The 16,571-nt window shown below is 40.8% G+C and overlaps 1 protein-coding gene across 1 annotated transcript in view; it reads right to left on the bottom strand.

The window, feature by feature from the left end:
- vwa5b1 (von Willebrand factor A domain containing 5B1) overlaps window positions 1-16,571 on the bottom strand; it is a 47,777-nt gene that overhangs the window by 28,317 nt on the left and 2,889 nt on the right. The window contains exons 2-8 of the mRNA XM_064299266.1: window positions 16,129-16,292; window positions 14,474-14,635; window positions 12,614-12,833; window positions 11,647-11,801; window positions 10,176-10,307; window positions 8,228-8,352; window positions 6,478-6,654 (exon numbers count right to left, since the gene is read on the bottom strand). Coding sequence (XP_064155336.1) covers window positions 6,478-6,654; window positions 8,228-8,352; window positions 10,176-10,307; window positions 11,647-11,801; window positions 12,614-12,833; window positions 14,474-14,635; window positions 16,129-16,267 — 1,110 coding nt within the window. The 5' untranslated portion in view covers window positions 16,268-16,292. The remainder of the gene's footprint in view (window positions 1-6,477; window positions 6,655-8,227; window positions 8,353-10,175; window positions 10,308-11,646; window positions 11,802-12,613; window positions 12,834-14,473; window positions 14,636-16,128; window positions 16,293-16,571) is intronic.

Genomic DNA, 16,571 nt, shown 5'->3' with positions numbered 1-16,571 from the left:
ACTGTGTGGAATAAATCAGTGTTTTGAGGCAATTAATTAAGTGTGCAAGTCATATTTTTCAAATTTACTGCTTGATATTGTGGCATAAATTCTAAACACCATAATTCTTATTTTTGCTGTCTTACAACCTTTAGAGACCACACCACAGTGTGAATGTGTAACTTTGTCATACACTAAACTAAATCTACCGCTTTGCTACTCAGTGAATAAACAATTGGCTACAATAAAATTTACAATATTGACTTTTTAAAGATCTTGGAATGACAAGAGAAAAAATTTAATTTGTTCCTTTCATTCCACCAATGTCAATGTGATAATAATAATCAAAATAGTTATCCATGACTGATTTTCCTCTTCCTCTCCATCTTCATATCCATCATCCACCTTTTATCAAGTTCAATTTTAGGCCAGCTCAAAGTGATATTTTGCGCATGCAACTACAATTTGGCACACTTTGGATGGGCTGTAAAATAAAGCCCCATCAGTCCAGTCCAGTCAAGGCTTTTCAAAACTCCAAATGCGCGCTCTATTGCAGATTGTGCGGTATTATTGTATTGCAGATTTCTCACGGGTGTCTATAGTCCTGGCTGGAACGTATAGTCACCTTCACCTGAAATGCAATGTAATGCCATATATATTCCTCTTGTAAATGGGCAAAAGTAAATTGGGTGAATGTGCAGTTATTAATTATTTTTACCCAACAGATAGAAATCTCCATTCATGTTGTCTAATAATCTGCTCAGGCCACTGCTCCAGAAGACCAAGCTGTCATACACCAAACCCAGTGAACTTGGCCGTCACATTGGTGATGATGCGTTGTGAACCACATTGCCTGAATATTCACTGAATGCGCATGCGTTCTATTTCTATAAACAACTTCATACTCGGTGGTACAATTTGCACATGAGTACAATCGATTGCACCTTCTATGTTTGGAATCCCAGCAACATTGCAAAAGGCATGTTTAGTTTATTTCTGTTTATTTCTCTTTGGGTCCTGGGGAAACAACAAGTGTATTTTACTCTTGTATAAATGATGGCTTGCACAACTGAAGAAAGGGCTCTGGAAAGCAAGGACTGAGGTAAGCCTGTTGTGCAACCTGCTGGTATTTGAAATGAAAGAATTTGAGGAGTGACCAATAATTTGGAAATCCCTGTAAAAGTGGTTTGCAGTTCAATGTGATCTTGTATTTCACCAAAGAGCTCCAACATAGAAGGTGTATTAAGTCGATATCTTCAAATGGTTTCAGGCTCTTGAAGTTCCAACAAAAGATTTTTGGGAAAGAATATTCTTTCCTGTGCTTGTCTGCTCCATTGTCTACGCCATCTCCATCTTGCATAGCGTTAACCCCTCGGGCCACAGACGCTTCATGCTATCGCGCAATTAAAACCCCCTTTTCTTCTTATCTGCAGAGACTGAACATTACTGAATTCAGTGTAATGCTTCATTTGCATAGACACGCCCAGAATTCTGATTAGAGCCAACCAGATTACGTATTCACGAGGTAGTTTACATATTCAGGAGGGCCACTGGCATGTCTAGAACCGTGGTGCGCATGGTCAAGGAATAGCCTGGGCAGCCTTTTCCTTGCTTCGAGGAGCCTTTGCACATGCAAAACCTTTAACAAATCAGGGCCTGTGTCTCTTTTGCGGCTGTGTCGATATACTTGAGTGCTCAACAGCTGGGGGACTGGCCAACAGGCAACACCAGTGGGATGTATTCACTATGTATCCATTAATGCATCCATGCCACCAAATGTGGATAAAAATAATCTCTTTCCTCCTTTCACAGGAGACTTGTTTATGGACATTATGAGCATTACAGATCTGACAACAGGGTGAAGCACTACATCGTGAGTCCTGTTTCAGCAGGCAAGGCACATTAGCAAAACTGCCGAAAATTCAGGACGTTGGCTAATTTAGACGAGGCCAACTCAATTTGGGTAATTTTGTGACTAGAGACAACAGCGTGCCTGCCTGCAGCACAAATTTCAAAAGAGGTCAGTTCAAGGAGAATAAATGAGCTGTGGGTGGTGCTTTTAAGGGCACTAAATACCCCTTGGAGTGTGGTCAAGGTGATTATTAAAAAGTGAAAGTCCACCTGTAATTACTGTCAAGGTGTGCTCAAAGGTTGAGATTTATCCAATTATGGCATTTGATTGTATTGTTTTTATCTATTTATTACCCCAATAAAAATATCTCTCCTTAAAAATGTGGAGTATGGTGTGTAGATACATGCAAGAAAAATTTGCCATGGAACACAAAAAGGTTCAAGGTGTGTAGACTTTCTCTACACACTATACTATGTTCTAAATTAAAATTGTAAAAAAAAAGTTACATGCTGAAATTATTTAAGGAATTATTCATTATTCATTGTTAATTAATAATTAATGAATTCAATTTTTTTTCAATAATTCATAAGGGTGGCCTATCTGGTACACCTATGAATGTAATGAGTATACTGTACCCCAATTAGGCCCAGGCCACCCTTTTCACTAATTTAATATTACTTATATCTTGAATGTTTTATATGTTTATGAATCAAGTCATAAAACTTGAACATGAAAAATGAATTTTTGCTCATGTTTGTCAGAGCAAGTGGAAAAAAACTTGTGCAGTAAAACTAGCAGAAAAGATACACATTATTTATTGACCTTTGTAGTAGACTTATGCAATATTTAACATGTTTGGTTTTTTTGTGAAGAGTGTACCAATCCTGTGTCTGAGAAGGATGCAACCTGATAAATGTGTTTCACAATAAAATAAGGAAAGAAGTTACAGATCATTTGAAAGTAGCATTACCTTTATAAGTGAATATGCACTGTATGATTCATACTGTGTTTAGCTAATTGTTTCAGGGGAAATATTTATCTGTCAGCCCAAAGAGAGACTGGAATTGGCATGTCTTTACGCTCAACTGTAGTGCAATAAACAGCACTTACAACCTATTTATAATGACTCTACAGTCTGGTCTTGCAAGCAAATGAATACATTGATTTGGAAAATGTACCTGTTTACCAGTTGACTGTCAGCACTGCAGTGCCTTCACATTATATATGAGATTTTAATTACATCTCCCAACATCAAAATCAAATAGTTTGCCAAATATTTGGCTGGGAATACACAGCATCCAAAAAGCAATTTATTCATGAGTATTTGTGAATAAATTGTAAGTGAAAATAACTCACAAATCTAATTAGGATACTCCATATCTGTTGTAGTTAGGATCTGTTAGGATACATTTTTCTGTGTAGTACACATAATAACATACTGCATATACGTAGTATATATATACATATATATATATATTGTGATACACATTCCTCCTGTCAGAATGTACCAGAATATTATCCTTATTGTGGTTACATATGCCATTGATGTCATGACAGTTGCGCGCTGCTAATTACATGTTTCCCCCCAGGGACGCGTGAGCGTGAGGGGTTTCATGCGAATTCCATGACTGCGCTTTTGTTTTACGGAGGAACTTTAATGATATGTAAATTGGAGCAGGGGGTGGTTCCAGCCTTCAACAAAATGTCAAAATCGCACTGGCAGGAGCATGTTTCGGAAGCCAGAAATAGCACAGCGGGAAGCCATCGACCCCCATCATCGTATGAATAACTGACAGCAAGTTTCATGGGTGACCCCAATGAAGGCTTAAAGGCCATTTTCCAAAGGCCCGGAGTTGTAAGTTTGTCAGGAAGTGTATGAATAGAGAAACACCGTCCATCATAAAATGATGCAAATAGAAATTGAGGGGAAGAATTGAGCAAATAAAAAGGGTCCAGTGCTCGTTCAGTACAGTACTAAGAGGCGGATCGGGGCCAGAACGAGCGTTCAGTTTCCCCTGACCTACATGCGGCTTTTAAAGACGCTTCCTCAGCTGACAGTGAATCCATTATTCAATATGAAAGGGGTAGCAGAGAGAAGGAGCCTGTTCAGTGAAATGGAGTTTGATTGGATATGCAACAGCCATATCCAACTGCGTTAATTATTCCGGACACATGAAAAGACATGGAGCTCTCAGGAGGAAAAACACAGCTCACACATACGCTTATACAAACACATATGTGCGCGCACACACATGCATACACACAAACAGACATAACCCCACACACAATCAGGGGGACACACATGCACAAACACACGCACACAAATCTACATACACACACACACACAAACATCCACATGCACACACACATCCAGCACACTTCCACATACACATACATATACACACATACATGCATATACACACACACATAGCCCCCTGCCCACACCACCCCCCCCCCCCACCACACACACACACACATGCACACACGCACACATAATAAGCAAGCATGAAGTACACTATCTGCTTCCTATACATATACAGATTCTCTTGATTTAACATACAACCTGCTTTTCTGTTTGTATGATGCTACTCATTGTTATTTATCTCAGTCTATTTGACCAGTATCATTGGCGTGCAGTAATATTCACTTTTTAGTCAACCTTATTACATTATTATATTGAAATATTTCCTTCATGTTTTAGAATTTTTCATATTGTGTAATTAGCAATTTCACTCAGTGATATGAAAATCAGTCTAATTTGGCCACTGACAACGAACAGGGAACTGTCAGATCCTGCCATGGGTAGTGGTCAGAGAATGTCATATCAAACACCAAGCTTTTCACAATATGCTGTACTCTGAGGATAATTACACGCAGTCAATAGAACCCCTGTGTGCTCTCCAGGTGTAGCCAATCTCAAAACCAGACCACTTCAGTTCTACTGTAAAATCTACAGTAACCTGTCATAGCACAGTGTCCTTGCATTTGCATTGCAAGTTGTTCTACATAAGAACGTCTGCTAAATGCCAGCAATGTAACACAAAGAGGCAAAATCAGCAATCGGATGCAATGTTTTGAGTTGGTCGAATTCCTTCCTGCAAAAGAACAACATGAACGCGGCTGGAGGGTTTCCCACCGAACCTGAGATGAGGTCGCATTCAAACTGGCCCTGATCCCTCCCTGGGTGCAGACAAGTCTACTGTCAACAGATTTAAAATCAGCTTCTGGCACATTCTGATGTACTGTAAGGCATATTAGCTCTGTTTAGCTCTCAGATCCTTACTGCTAAATGCCAGTAAAGCTCTGAAAGCTGGCAGGAGCACAAAATGCCTTACATCCAATATGAAATTAATTTTTTTTTTATCTGACGCACAGTGCTGGCTGTCCCTCTCCGAAGGCCCAGCTTCTCATTCTGGATTTCCTATCTTAATAGATTGCTGTTCCTCAATTATTTTCTCCCAGCTGGAAGAAAATGAACATACAATTACAATATTTTTCACATCTTTGATGTTTCTTTCAGCTAAAGTTTGAAGAAAGTGTTAGACTATCTGTAAAGTAGGCAAGATGAAACTACTGGGCAATAAAGGTATAGCTACACTGCATTTGCGTACTGTCACAAAGTAATTAATGTGGCACAATAGTTGAGCATTGTGCAATTGCACATATTTTCAGAATAATCCTGGCCAACCCTGCAATTTCACACTAGATCCATATTTCACCATAAACCTCAACTTTACTCCAGCTCTAGCTCTACCAGCTCAATCAAAACTAGCCTGTTATTTCTTATAAAAGTGAACTCACACAGCAACATGACAACAAGCATAATTACTAAATAACCTTAGAATAAAATGTAAACATGTCTGTGTGGCAGGGTGCCCTCTTATTGGTATGAGGCCTGTCCTAATATGGAAGTGAGTAGCCTCACATGCTAGGTTTATACCTTTTCAGCAGTTCGGTTGAAAGCCAAAAACATAAATCCACCCACTTTTGGCACCTTTGCCAATGTTTTCTAATCAATCCCATAACATCCACTCCCTGAAGGCAGTGATACTCACATCTGGCCCACAAGGCCAGTAGTACTTCTGGTTTTCTTTTATAGTCAATCATAAATGCTACTGATTGGCCAGAGATTTAACTCACCAGGGATCCCTGCGTTTAGTCAGTCCTGATTTATGATGAAAACCAGCAGTACTATTGGCCTCACAGGCCAGACTTGAGTATCCCTGCTCTAAAATCAAGGCAATCAAGACATAAATGGATGAAGCAAGATGCATGTGCCAAATACATCACACTTCCACAAACCACTCTCTGGATATCTTTCATACCAAATGAGCACAGTAACATTTCCAGTGTTCATTCAAATCTAATTGTGAACATCAGACCATTCTGCACTCTATAAGAGTTGATGTAACACTGTTTTTCCTGCTGTGTGGAAATCCATTGTTTTCAATGGAACATGGCAGCGAAACCTGGCAGTAGGCGCAGTGTTGGCTGTATTGGTGTGAAAGGCCCTTATGCTGGTACATCCCTGATTTGCATACAGTACATGCTTTTCCCAGGCAATTAGGATTTAGATCTCTTGAGATCTGTCCATCTGGATTCCATGACCAGGAAATGATGTACGTGAACGTAAGGCGTCTCGTCACCTTAACACGGCTGATGTTGACGCCGCTCATGCTTCCGCTGCGGTCGATGAGGAAGATGAACTCTCCCTGAACCCTCCGCAGGTCAGAGGTCACGGACTTGAGGTCCGGGCAGAAGTTGAGCATCACCACGGGGCTGTGCAGGAGGTCTTTGTGAAGACGCTTGCGAATGATCTCCACCTGTTGGTCACCGGAGGGCAAAAGAGGTCAGGAAAGATAGAAAAAACTGCAGAAGACCTGATTTTGCCATCCTGCCAAGAAACAAGAACATTTTGTGGCGAAAAGTCAGTGAAACGTTGGGGAAACGCCATCTAGGTGTTCGGGTGTAAACCTGGCTACGTTTGGTTGAAAGGTAAAAGTTTTCCAGCCATCTAAGATGTAGCTAGGCTGTCTCCAGGTAAAACCTGAGCTGCATTGGGGTTTGCCTAGTCAAAACATCTCTCAACCTACATTTCCACTTCTCTAGGTATCTAGGGTCCAGCTTTTGCACACAGGTAACTTGAATAATTAAAGAACATGACAGAATGGCATGCCCTTTTTATGTTTTTATTTCAGAACCATGAAACTATGAGCCTTTGCACATAGCAAATGGGGCAAATAAAACAAATTATGATGAAGTACAGGAATATACCTGGTATATTTGTAGGTTTATAAAACAACTGAGAACTGAATTACACACAAGCAATCGCATTCCCCCTAAAAACACATTTCTAAGCAATGTATTGTGAGTTGTACGGAATCGCTCAATCTAGATCGACTGGCTGCTGTTAGCACAGGTTGATTTTGTAAACACAACACCAGAATACAGCGTAGAGCAAGGTTTCCCAGAACGCTGAGTTAAGCTCCCTCAGAGAATCTATGTGCCAGAGGTGGAAAAACCGCCCCATGACCCAGAACCTTTGCCGTGTTGCAGCATTGGTACCGTGCACTCGAGCAAGCGCAACATAATTCTGCTGCTCGTCCACGCACATTTCAATCATAGGGGGCTTTTTTTTCTGCAGAACCAACAACAAAAAAAGCCTTTCACCATTCCGTGGGGAACTGACAGCAGGAAGAGGCGACCGTGTGAATTGTTAAAACCGGCACAAATCACATTCACGTACATATACTGTGGGTTGAAATATCAGGCGCGGTATGTCAGACCGTTTTTGTGGTTCCCATGGAAACAGCTTTTATCATACACCTTTTTAACGTGCAGTTGGTCTATCCCTCTTGGTGCTCACAAGAAATCTAATTGCCTGCTCGTCATTTGTACCCAGTGCTGACACATGACATATTGAATGCAGCTTTGTTAACGAAATGACCTTTGAAAGGTACTTGAGCTCATGTGGGTACATGGGATGCTCAAAAACTAATCATAAAGCTGATACACACATGAACAAAATGCATTGGTCTGCTTTGGAATGAGTTTAATAAAGTTTAGTGAACCTAAGAATTTTTTTGTGAACAGAACAGGTTGTACATCCCACATTCGGCTTGTAATCTAAAATTAAAATTCATCTTATGCTTAATATAATGACATTCAACATGTTTTTAATATCTGATGATCTCAGATAAGCAATAATCTAAATGTAATTACAGCAGCAGCTTCAGCAGGTCAAAACTTGAGTCCAGAGTTTCAGACAAGGCCTTTGTTTTGGGCTCTGTAATATTTATCATAATATTCCAACATTTTTTTTGTTGTTTTGGGGGGGGGTGTTGGGATGACCCGCTGATCTTGTCTCGACTACTCGTCAGCAGAGACCAGAACTACCTTCTTTTCATTGCTGGAGTCCTTCTTGGTGCCCTTTATGAAGTCACTCCTCCCCTTCAGATGCTCGCTGTACTCCTCAGGTGTCATGTCTGCTTCCTCAATGAGGACATGCGGCATGTGGGGCTCTGCCAATCAGAAAGCAGGAGGGCATCAGATCAATGGGAGATCCCGCCCACAGCAAAAAGCAGCATATGCTGTAGAACTGCGCAGTTACAGACTGACCGGTCAACCAAACATGAAGGGTGAAATGAAAACAGAACACAATCTAAACAGTGAAAAAAGAACAAGCTGTATATATATATATATATATATGTGTGTGTGTGTGTGTGTGTGTGTGTGTGAAATAATACATTTCTGCGCTTCAGGAAAACTTTGAATTTTGAAATGCATACATACTCTTTGCAAGAGTAAGTGAGCGAAAGAGTATTGCGTGAGGTAAGGGATTGCTGATTCAAACCCCAAGCGCTTTAGCCCTAAGCTTTACATGATCTCACAACACTTTCCTAAGAAACTCAAACACACATGTTTATTTCGGAAATTGGATTTGATAGCACTTTCAGTTGGTTGACGTAAACAATGGGCCATTGCACTTCCACTCCACAGCTTTAATAGCAGTCTTCGATTCCACTCACTCCTTCTCGTACCGCTGTATAAATGCCTACTTCTTTTAGTTAGATTTAGATTTATTATATTTATTCATATTTTCCCTTTATGATTTTGTATGCCAAACTTGTTTGAACTCAGTCAATACCTATAAATGTATTCATGCCTCTGAGCCTCCACATGTGTTTGTAAGTCCAGCCTCAAGCACCACATCCATCCATCCGTGTGCACTTCACACTCCTGATGAGACAAAGGCCACGGTGCTCCAACCCCGAGCTGCCAAATCCCTCCACTCCGTGCGTGTCTGCCGCTTCAGGGTTCGCTGACCAGACTGCCGCCAGACCCACGCCGGACCCCCCAACGTTACGTCCTCCCCCGCCTGTCGCAGAGAGTCCGACGGGGGGGCGGGGGGGGGGGGGGGGGGGGGGGGGGGTCACGCTGGAGCCAGGCATTCATTCCCGCCTCGCCCACGCGCGGTCTGAGACGCTGGCAGGTGAAGAGGTGGGCGCAGGCCGCGGCCCGGCTCGGAAGGATCGCATTCAGACGTGACATAAATCTACGCTCGGCAGCCAGTTTGCGGGGAGAGATTTCGTTAAAGGCAGTGAGAAGAATATATCACCCCGTGATTTAATCAACCTTTTCTACCAGCGAGGGCGTCGGAGAACAGAGGCTGTGTGGGGAAGAGTAATGGTCGGGCAGGAAACACTCATTTTTGGCCCCTGGCAGAATCGGTGAGCGTGGAGCTCTGTAGCCTGCGCTTGTGGGATAGGGCATGTGATGAAGTCAATGAGACGGCCGTAGGCAGTAGCTTACCGTGTGATCGACAACTGAGCCTTCAGTAATTTTACCATTAAAACAGTGACCTTTAAACTAATTTACATTTACATTCCTTAATTATGAAATCAAACAGTGAATTCGCTGAAAAATATGTACCAATACCCATAGCAGTTTCTTGTTTGCATTTTACTCATATCTATAAAAGTGCACAAGTGCACTGAACCCACCAAGGAACGATCAAAATACCAAGAGTAGTTTCAGTATAATATCAGTTCTTTAGTTTCACAGGCAGACATGTTTCAGCTCATGCCATCCTCAGTGCCATTTATGATTCTCAAAAAAAAAAAAAAATAAAGAACAAAGAATAAATTGGGTTTCCCCTCTACAATAAGACACATATTTAAGAGGAAGCCACGATTTTTTGCCAATTGGTTAATCAAACTATTAGGAGTCTTGTCAAACAAGAAAAATGAATGTGAAATGGTTGACATGGTGATGGTTTCAATTTTACGACAGGCCCTGTTGTAGCTCCCAGCATGCACTATTGGTCATAGGTGATGACGCTCACCGCTTGGATAGATAACGATCTCGATGGGGCAGTCGTACGTGTACTTGTCCGCCAGGGTGATGACGACGCTGGTGGCTGAACGGGCAGATGGGTCCGCGTCAGCCCGAATAGCATGGGTGGGGCTCTCGACACCTGCGCATAAAGACATGGACATCTAAAACATCTAGAACAAGCGGCAGCACCACATATTAATCACCATGCATGCACAACAGTCACATGGTCTTAGACATGTAAGAATACATAATGATAACAGACCATTCAGTCCATCGAAATTTCTCATTTACCGACAGACTATGGATTATCCAGCACTGTATCAAGCCTGAACTTGGACACCCTGAGGGTGTCTGTGTCTATTACATGACCTGGGGAACTGGTCCATACATTGTTAAAGTTGTGTAAAAACGGACAAATCCACCCGGGAGATCATGTGGTGCACTCCATAGGATGGCTGTCTCTCAGTCCACATTCAAATCCTCCAATGAGGCGAGGGCTTCGATTTCTTGCCACGTTAAGTTTCTGTATTGTGATCTCACCTTTATCTACAACCGTCTGCCTTTCCCCTGTAACCTTTGCACTTGCGTTTGCATTGTAAACTGTTCTAAATGCCAGTGAAATATAGTTAAAAGTGCACAAGGAGGAGACAGACTGCTCACCTTTAAACATACAAACCCTCTGTAAACACAGGCCTATGGTTATCGATGGATACACGTGGAGAAATGCTTCTGAGAGGTGGCTTATTCTCGCAATAAGGTCATTAGATCAAACGCGTGCTTACTTTCTGTTCCTTATTTATTTACTTCTGTTCTGTTCAGTGTATTTCCCCCTACATTTAGGTTCAGATTAATACATGAATAACTTGGGGCTAGCAATGTAAGCTAGCCTCAAGTTTCCAGTCACCATTATCAATGACACTAGTTCTTCAGCAGTTTTTCCTCATTCACTGTTTCACTTATAAACTGAATTAATCAAGCTGGTATTTTTATAAGGATATGCAGTAGCTGAGCAAAGTATAGGCAATTGCTTAATTCTGCCAACATCTAATATGCATGCTGTGAAACCTGAAGTTTTATAAATATCTATGATCTCTCTGAGCAAAATATTAGAATTAAAGATCTCACAATGTTTCACTTGTTTGATTAACAAATTAAATAAAATCATGTAATACAATACTTTCTGACATTGCCTGTACATTTCTTTATTAGCTTGAGCTGGAGACTCAAGCATATACTTTTTTCTATACACTAAATTCAAAAATGAAAATGTAACTTGTAAGGCATATTTTAGTGCATCCCTGAGTCAGTTGTTTCTTACAAGCCATGTTTTCATTTGTGAATCAGGCCAATAGTTCAGACTGCAATATGAACATCTTTGTGGTCCAGTTTAAACAACAAGTGGGTAAGTTTTTATGTGGTAATTGCAATAGTACAAAACAATTCAGTATTATTAATAGAAATATTATGGCTGTACTAACCTGCGAGAAGGCAGGGGCCCCTGATCTCCAGCTGGAAGCTGAACTCATAGTCAATGGAATTGATTGGCTCCTCCTCAAGCAGCCACGCAAGACAGACCTGGCTATTGGTTGAGTTCTGGTCATGTGATCCCAGGGCACAGTGGTGCCTGTCCTTCCTGGGCAGAAGACCATGAGTGCCATCAGTATGGATTCATTCACCACTTTAATGTACTCAGTTATTAAGCTCTGATGTTCATCCAAACATCCACCCATTAATCTCCCCAACCACTATGACAGTTTGCCCTACATTACCTCAGTTACCCCCATACTTCTCCAGGCCTTGAAGACTGCAAGTACACTGTCACACTAATTTTGCTCCATTACTTCCCAATTTCCATTTAGCCTAACTTTAACTGTTTACACCAAGGTGGCCTGAGGAGGATGGGTTCCCCATCTAAGCTGGGTTCCTGCTTTTACTCCACTATTTAAATGTTTTTATCTTCAGACCCAGTCCTAATTTTCATATTTTCCTGTAAAGTATCCTTATGACAGCGTCAAAGCCCTTTTCAAATAAAAAAATAATTGAATTCACTTATTTGTTGTGCCGTTGACATACTTTCTCTGATGTGAGGAAACATGAAAATTATGCTGCTGGATTTACAACCCATTGAATTTGGTTTGCTTTTTATGGAGATTCCGTAAATTAAAATATCTGTTGTTTTTAAATGCAGCTCCCTATTTTATCATGGAGAATGTTCTGGAACTGGCAGTATTTTTTTTTCAAGTGGCTGTGTCGACAGGGAGTGATAATGAATAGTATCCATTTACTCATAGCCAGGATACTGATTCATTTGAGTTATTATTATTGGAACAAGGTCTTTGCATGACTCATGTCAGAGTCAGAATACTTCAGGTTAACTTCAGACTATTTGTGTGTAAATGTGCAAATGTAGACATTGACTGAAACTTATGGAGTCTGTGTTCTTACACTCTGGTCAGGTAAGGAGAGAAACCTTGGTCTTCGTTGATGGACCGCTGGACTTTGGGGGTGCACACTGGCGGGGTGGTGACCCTGATGCCGCCATTGGGAAGGGTGGTCAGCTCGGAGGACGTGCTGACCAGCACGCTGACTGTCTCCAGGGGAGGGATGACCCCGAGGTTGACCACCAGAACGGTCTGCTCCAGGTCCTCGTCAAGCACAATGTGCCCTACAGGGCGAGTCCAACTGCTCAAACAAGGTCAACTGAAACTGCATGCCAAGACCATGCTGTCTCTAACCTCACTGCTATGAAAGACCATTTGCACATGCATGCTTTGCTCTGACTTTGGAGGTTTCTAAGACACGTTCTTTGATCAGAGGTCATGCTGGCTTGGGTCATATTCATGGATCTAAAATCTTCCTCAGTTTCTATACCTGTATCGTCTAATAATCAACAGTGTTGTTGAGAAGATCGGTCGCCCCGATTTGTCTCCCTGAAATTGTAAATCAAAGTATGATATTTGCAACAAAATCCTGCAGCATGAGGAGAACAGCAATGGAATCTCAAACAGAAGCCCACAACAGCCAATGAGAGCCAAGCTGACTGGGAAGCGAAATTTGCAGAACTCACAACAGACACATGGTGGCGAATACTAAGAGGACTACTGTCTCGAGCCAAGTGGGCAGTATGTCTCTGAACAGCTTCTCTTCTCACTTATGTAACAGAAAATCATTTATTCCTGTCAGTGATTAAGTGTCCTCACCAGCAATATCTTATTGCGGTATTCCTCAAAGATCAAAATCCAAGCCAAATTTTGTTTTCAATCTATATAGTACTTTGAAATAAATTATCTCCAAACATAATCTACCTTTTCACTTTCATGGCAAAGACAGCAAGTTTTACCTTTCAGTTAAACCTAATGATTTTGGTAAACTGGCTGATTTCACTAAGTTAGCTCTTTGTCTCATGGATGTCAATAGCTGAATATCTCCAACTTTTCTCCAGCTTAATTTTGAAACTGAAGTGCTGATGACATGTCATGTCTCTGATCTCATCCTGTCAATTTTGGGTTCCTTGCTTCCGACAAAAAGCCTACTCCTAGAAAAATTGGAGTAATCTTTGAACTTGAGCTCAATTTAATCAACATTTTAATCAATCTACATAGTCTGGCTTTCTTCAACTAAGAAACACATGTAAAATCAGGTCAATTTTATCTTTTTGAGGGACAGAAAAAGATACATGCTTATATTTCCTCACACTAATGTACCATAGTTCACTTTATATTATTATGAATTAATTAATTAATGAATATAGTTTATTTCAATCTTACATTATGAGTCATCAAGAACTTGATCAGTTCCAATTAGTGAAGAACTTTGTGGCCAGACCATTAACGAACACCATTAAGAAATCACATTTCAGTCCAATTTTGCCTTGTTTTCACTATTTGTCAGTTAGAATAGATTTCCAGATTCTTTCAATCACTATCAAAGCAAGGCATTGTTGGCTCCGGATGATCAGTGATTTCTTGGGACCAAATCACACCAATCACTCATTCAGGCTGTCCCAGAGTCTAGGTGGAAAACCAAATGTTTGCCCTCTTGGTCTAAGCAGATCAAATATTTTTGCAGGCTCCGAAACTCTGGGACAGCCTTCCAAATGAGATCAAAACAGTTACTGTGATGTCATTTAAAGCACTAAAGCATGTTTTAATCAACTTACTTTTATCACAATATAACTCTTGATATCACAATATAACTAGACATGCCTTCAAAAAACTTTGTATACATTTCTTATGAAGGTCATATTTGGATGACAAACATTCTCAGATCATCTAAGCTGAAAACATTCTAACGGCATTTTCTTACCACTTCCTCTCTGGAAAGTTCCGTTAGGCACTGTGCAGCAGTCAAAGTAGCAGTCATCGATTTTGGCCTTGTCTTTGATCTGCACTGTGATAATCTGACTGGAGATCATAGCCTCGAAGCCCACCACTGTGGAGCATTCATCCAAGGGGTAAATGAAGATTCCTGAATGAAACAGTATGAGTGACACAGTAAGCCAAAATGTTTAATCTTTCATTCAACTTGTTTTTGATATCAAGAATACAGTTTTAACTAGTTATAATTAAAATTATTTATATCACAATTTACATTTTTACTTGTCATAATTAAAATTCTTGATATCAAAAATACTATTTTAACTAGTTATATTTCAAGTGTCTTTCCAATTCATTTCAATGATATCAAGAACTGAATTTTAACTGATTAAAATAGGAATTATGGATGTCAGGAATTGTATTTTAACTAGTTCAAACCTGACTTGTATGTCTCTGGACTGTAAGAGAAAATTGGAGTGCCTGGAGGAAACCCACATAGACACCAGGCAAACTACACACATAATGACCCTGGATTCAGGATTATAACTAGTTAGAATAGAATTTGTGATATAAATAAGTTGAATAAAACCTTAAATGGCTTGCCATAAAGCAGTTGTTTAAACCTGCAGTGATAATGCATAGAGACATGTACATCATACAGACCCAAACTGCAGCCCACGGACATTCTGTTCCCTTTCAATGCTTATCTCACAAACGACCAGTTTAGCAAACTTGTTAGGTTGAAATGGTCAAAATGATTTGTGACATGGAAAGACATTGTATAGTATTTCCAGACATTTTCTTGTCTTGTAATTAGCTATCAAAAGAACAGCAATGTCTGTATTCCAAAGCCAGAATGATGATTTCTTAAAATTGTAATTTTATAATAAACCATTATTAAGCCTAAATGGTGAAGATAGAGTTTTGATGGCATGTATTATTGGAGAGCATTCAAGCAGAAAGCTGCTTCTCTCTTCTTTGATCATTCCAACATGTTTCATTGGATTGGGGTGCCGTCTGCTTGCAGGCAGGGAATGAGCCTGGCATGCCAGCTTAATCTCACTGTTCATCTTTTCAAGTGCTGTCACAGACATAAGGGACATTTCCAAGTACAGCTGACTACAGGATGTGGGAGGGGCGGGGTTGTATGTCAGTGGGTGGGGTTTGACATCAAGTCCCGCCCTCCTACAAGCTTGCAGTGAGATGCCTCACCATGTATCACTGCCGGGACAAGGAGGACACTATCATACACCACACACAGGCTATGAAAGAGGACTGCTGACACAGACGAGAAAGCACTATCATTTTCAACTCTCATCCAAGGAATCATGCACCTGGTTCTGGGAGAGAATTGAGAGACATCCTGACCTTGGCAGCTCAGACCTGCTTCATTTCAGATAAAACACCTTCCAGAATAATTCTAGGATTTTATTTCCTGCTAAGCCCTTGAACACAACTCAGTCATATTGGTAAAGAAAACAAGAGCTGATCATTATCTATGATATGCATGCTATACTTTGGCTTGTGCATTTTTCACATTCTTACAACAGCTAATTATTTGCAGCAAGCCAATTAATAATTTTCACAGCATTCCTTACACTCGCCATGGTTTTTCAGTAGAGGCAGGAGAAAGGGAACGCTCACCTTCAATGGGGTGGTCCTCGATATTGTTGTAGGTCATGGAGGCCGTCATGGCGAGGGTGTAACCTCTGACACAGGAAGCAATCTCAGAGACACTGAGCGGCAAAGCACTCTGTTTCCCTTTGTTGATCAGGCCTGGCATGTTTGTGCTTTTTATATCTTCGCTCCTTTTCACAGGTAAACAGAAAAACGGTTTTAGGGAGATCTTTCCAGAAAATAGCCAGGTCCTACACAATTTGTGTGTTCTGTTCTCACCGTAGGTGTAGAAAGAGGGCATAAGCCTTGACAGGTGTCTCCTACACATTCACTACATGTTCACAGTTCCTAAAGTCTTTTATTTGTTCAATACATCCCTCCTACGCAGAAAAGCACTGAGCACAAATCTGTGAACGAGGCCATAATTCAAAAGTCTGCACGTGATTCACATTATGGTTGTTTTTCTCACA

This window comes from Anguilla rostrata, chromosome 11, assembly GCF_018555375.3.
Source record: "Anguilla rostrata isolate EN2019 chromosome 11, ASM1855537v3, whole genome shotgun sequence".
Classification (NCBI taxonomy): Eukaryota; Metazoa; Chordata; class Actinopteri; order Anguilliformes; family Anguillidae; genus Anguilla; species Anguilla rostrata.
Note: the sequence above shows the minus strand (reverse complement) of the source record. Positions and strands in the feature narration are given on the sequence as shown.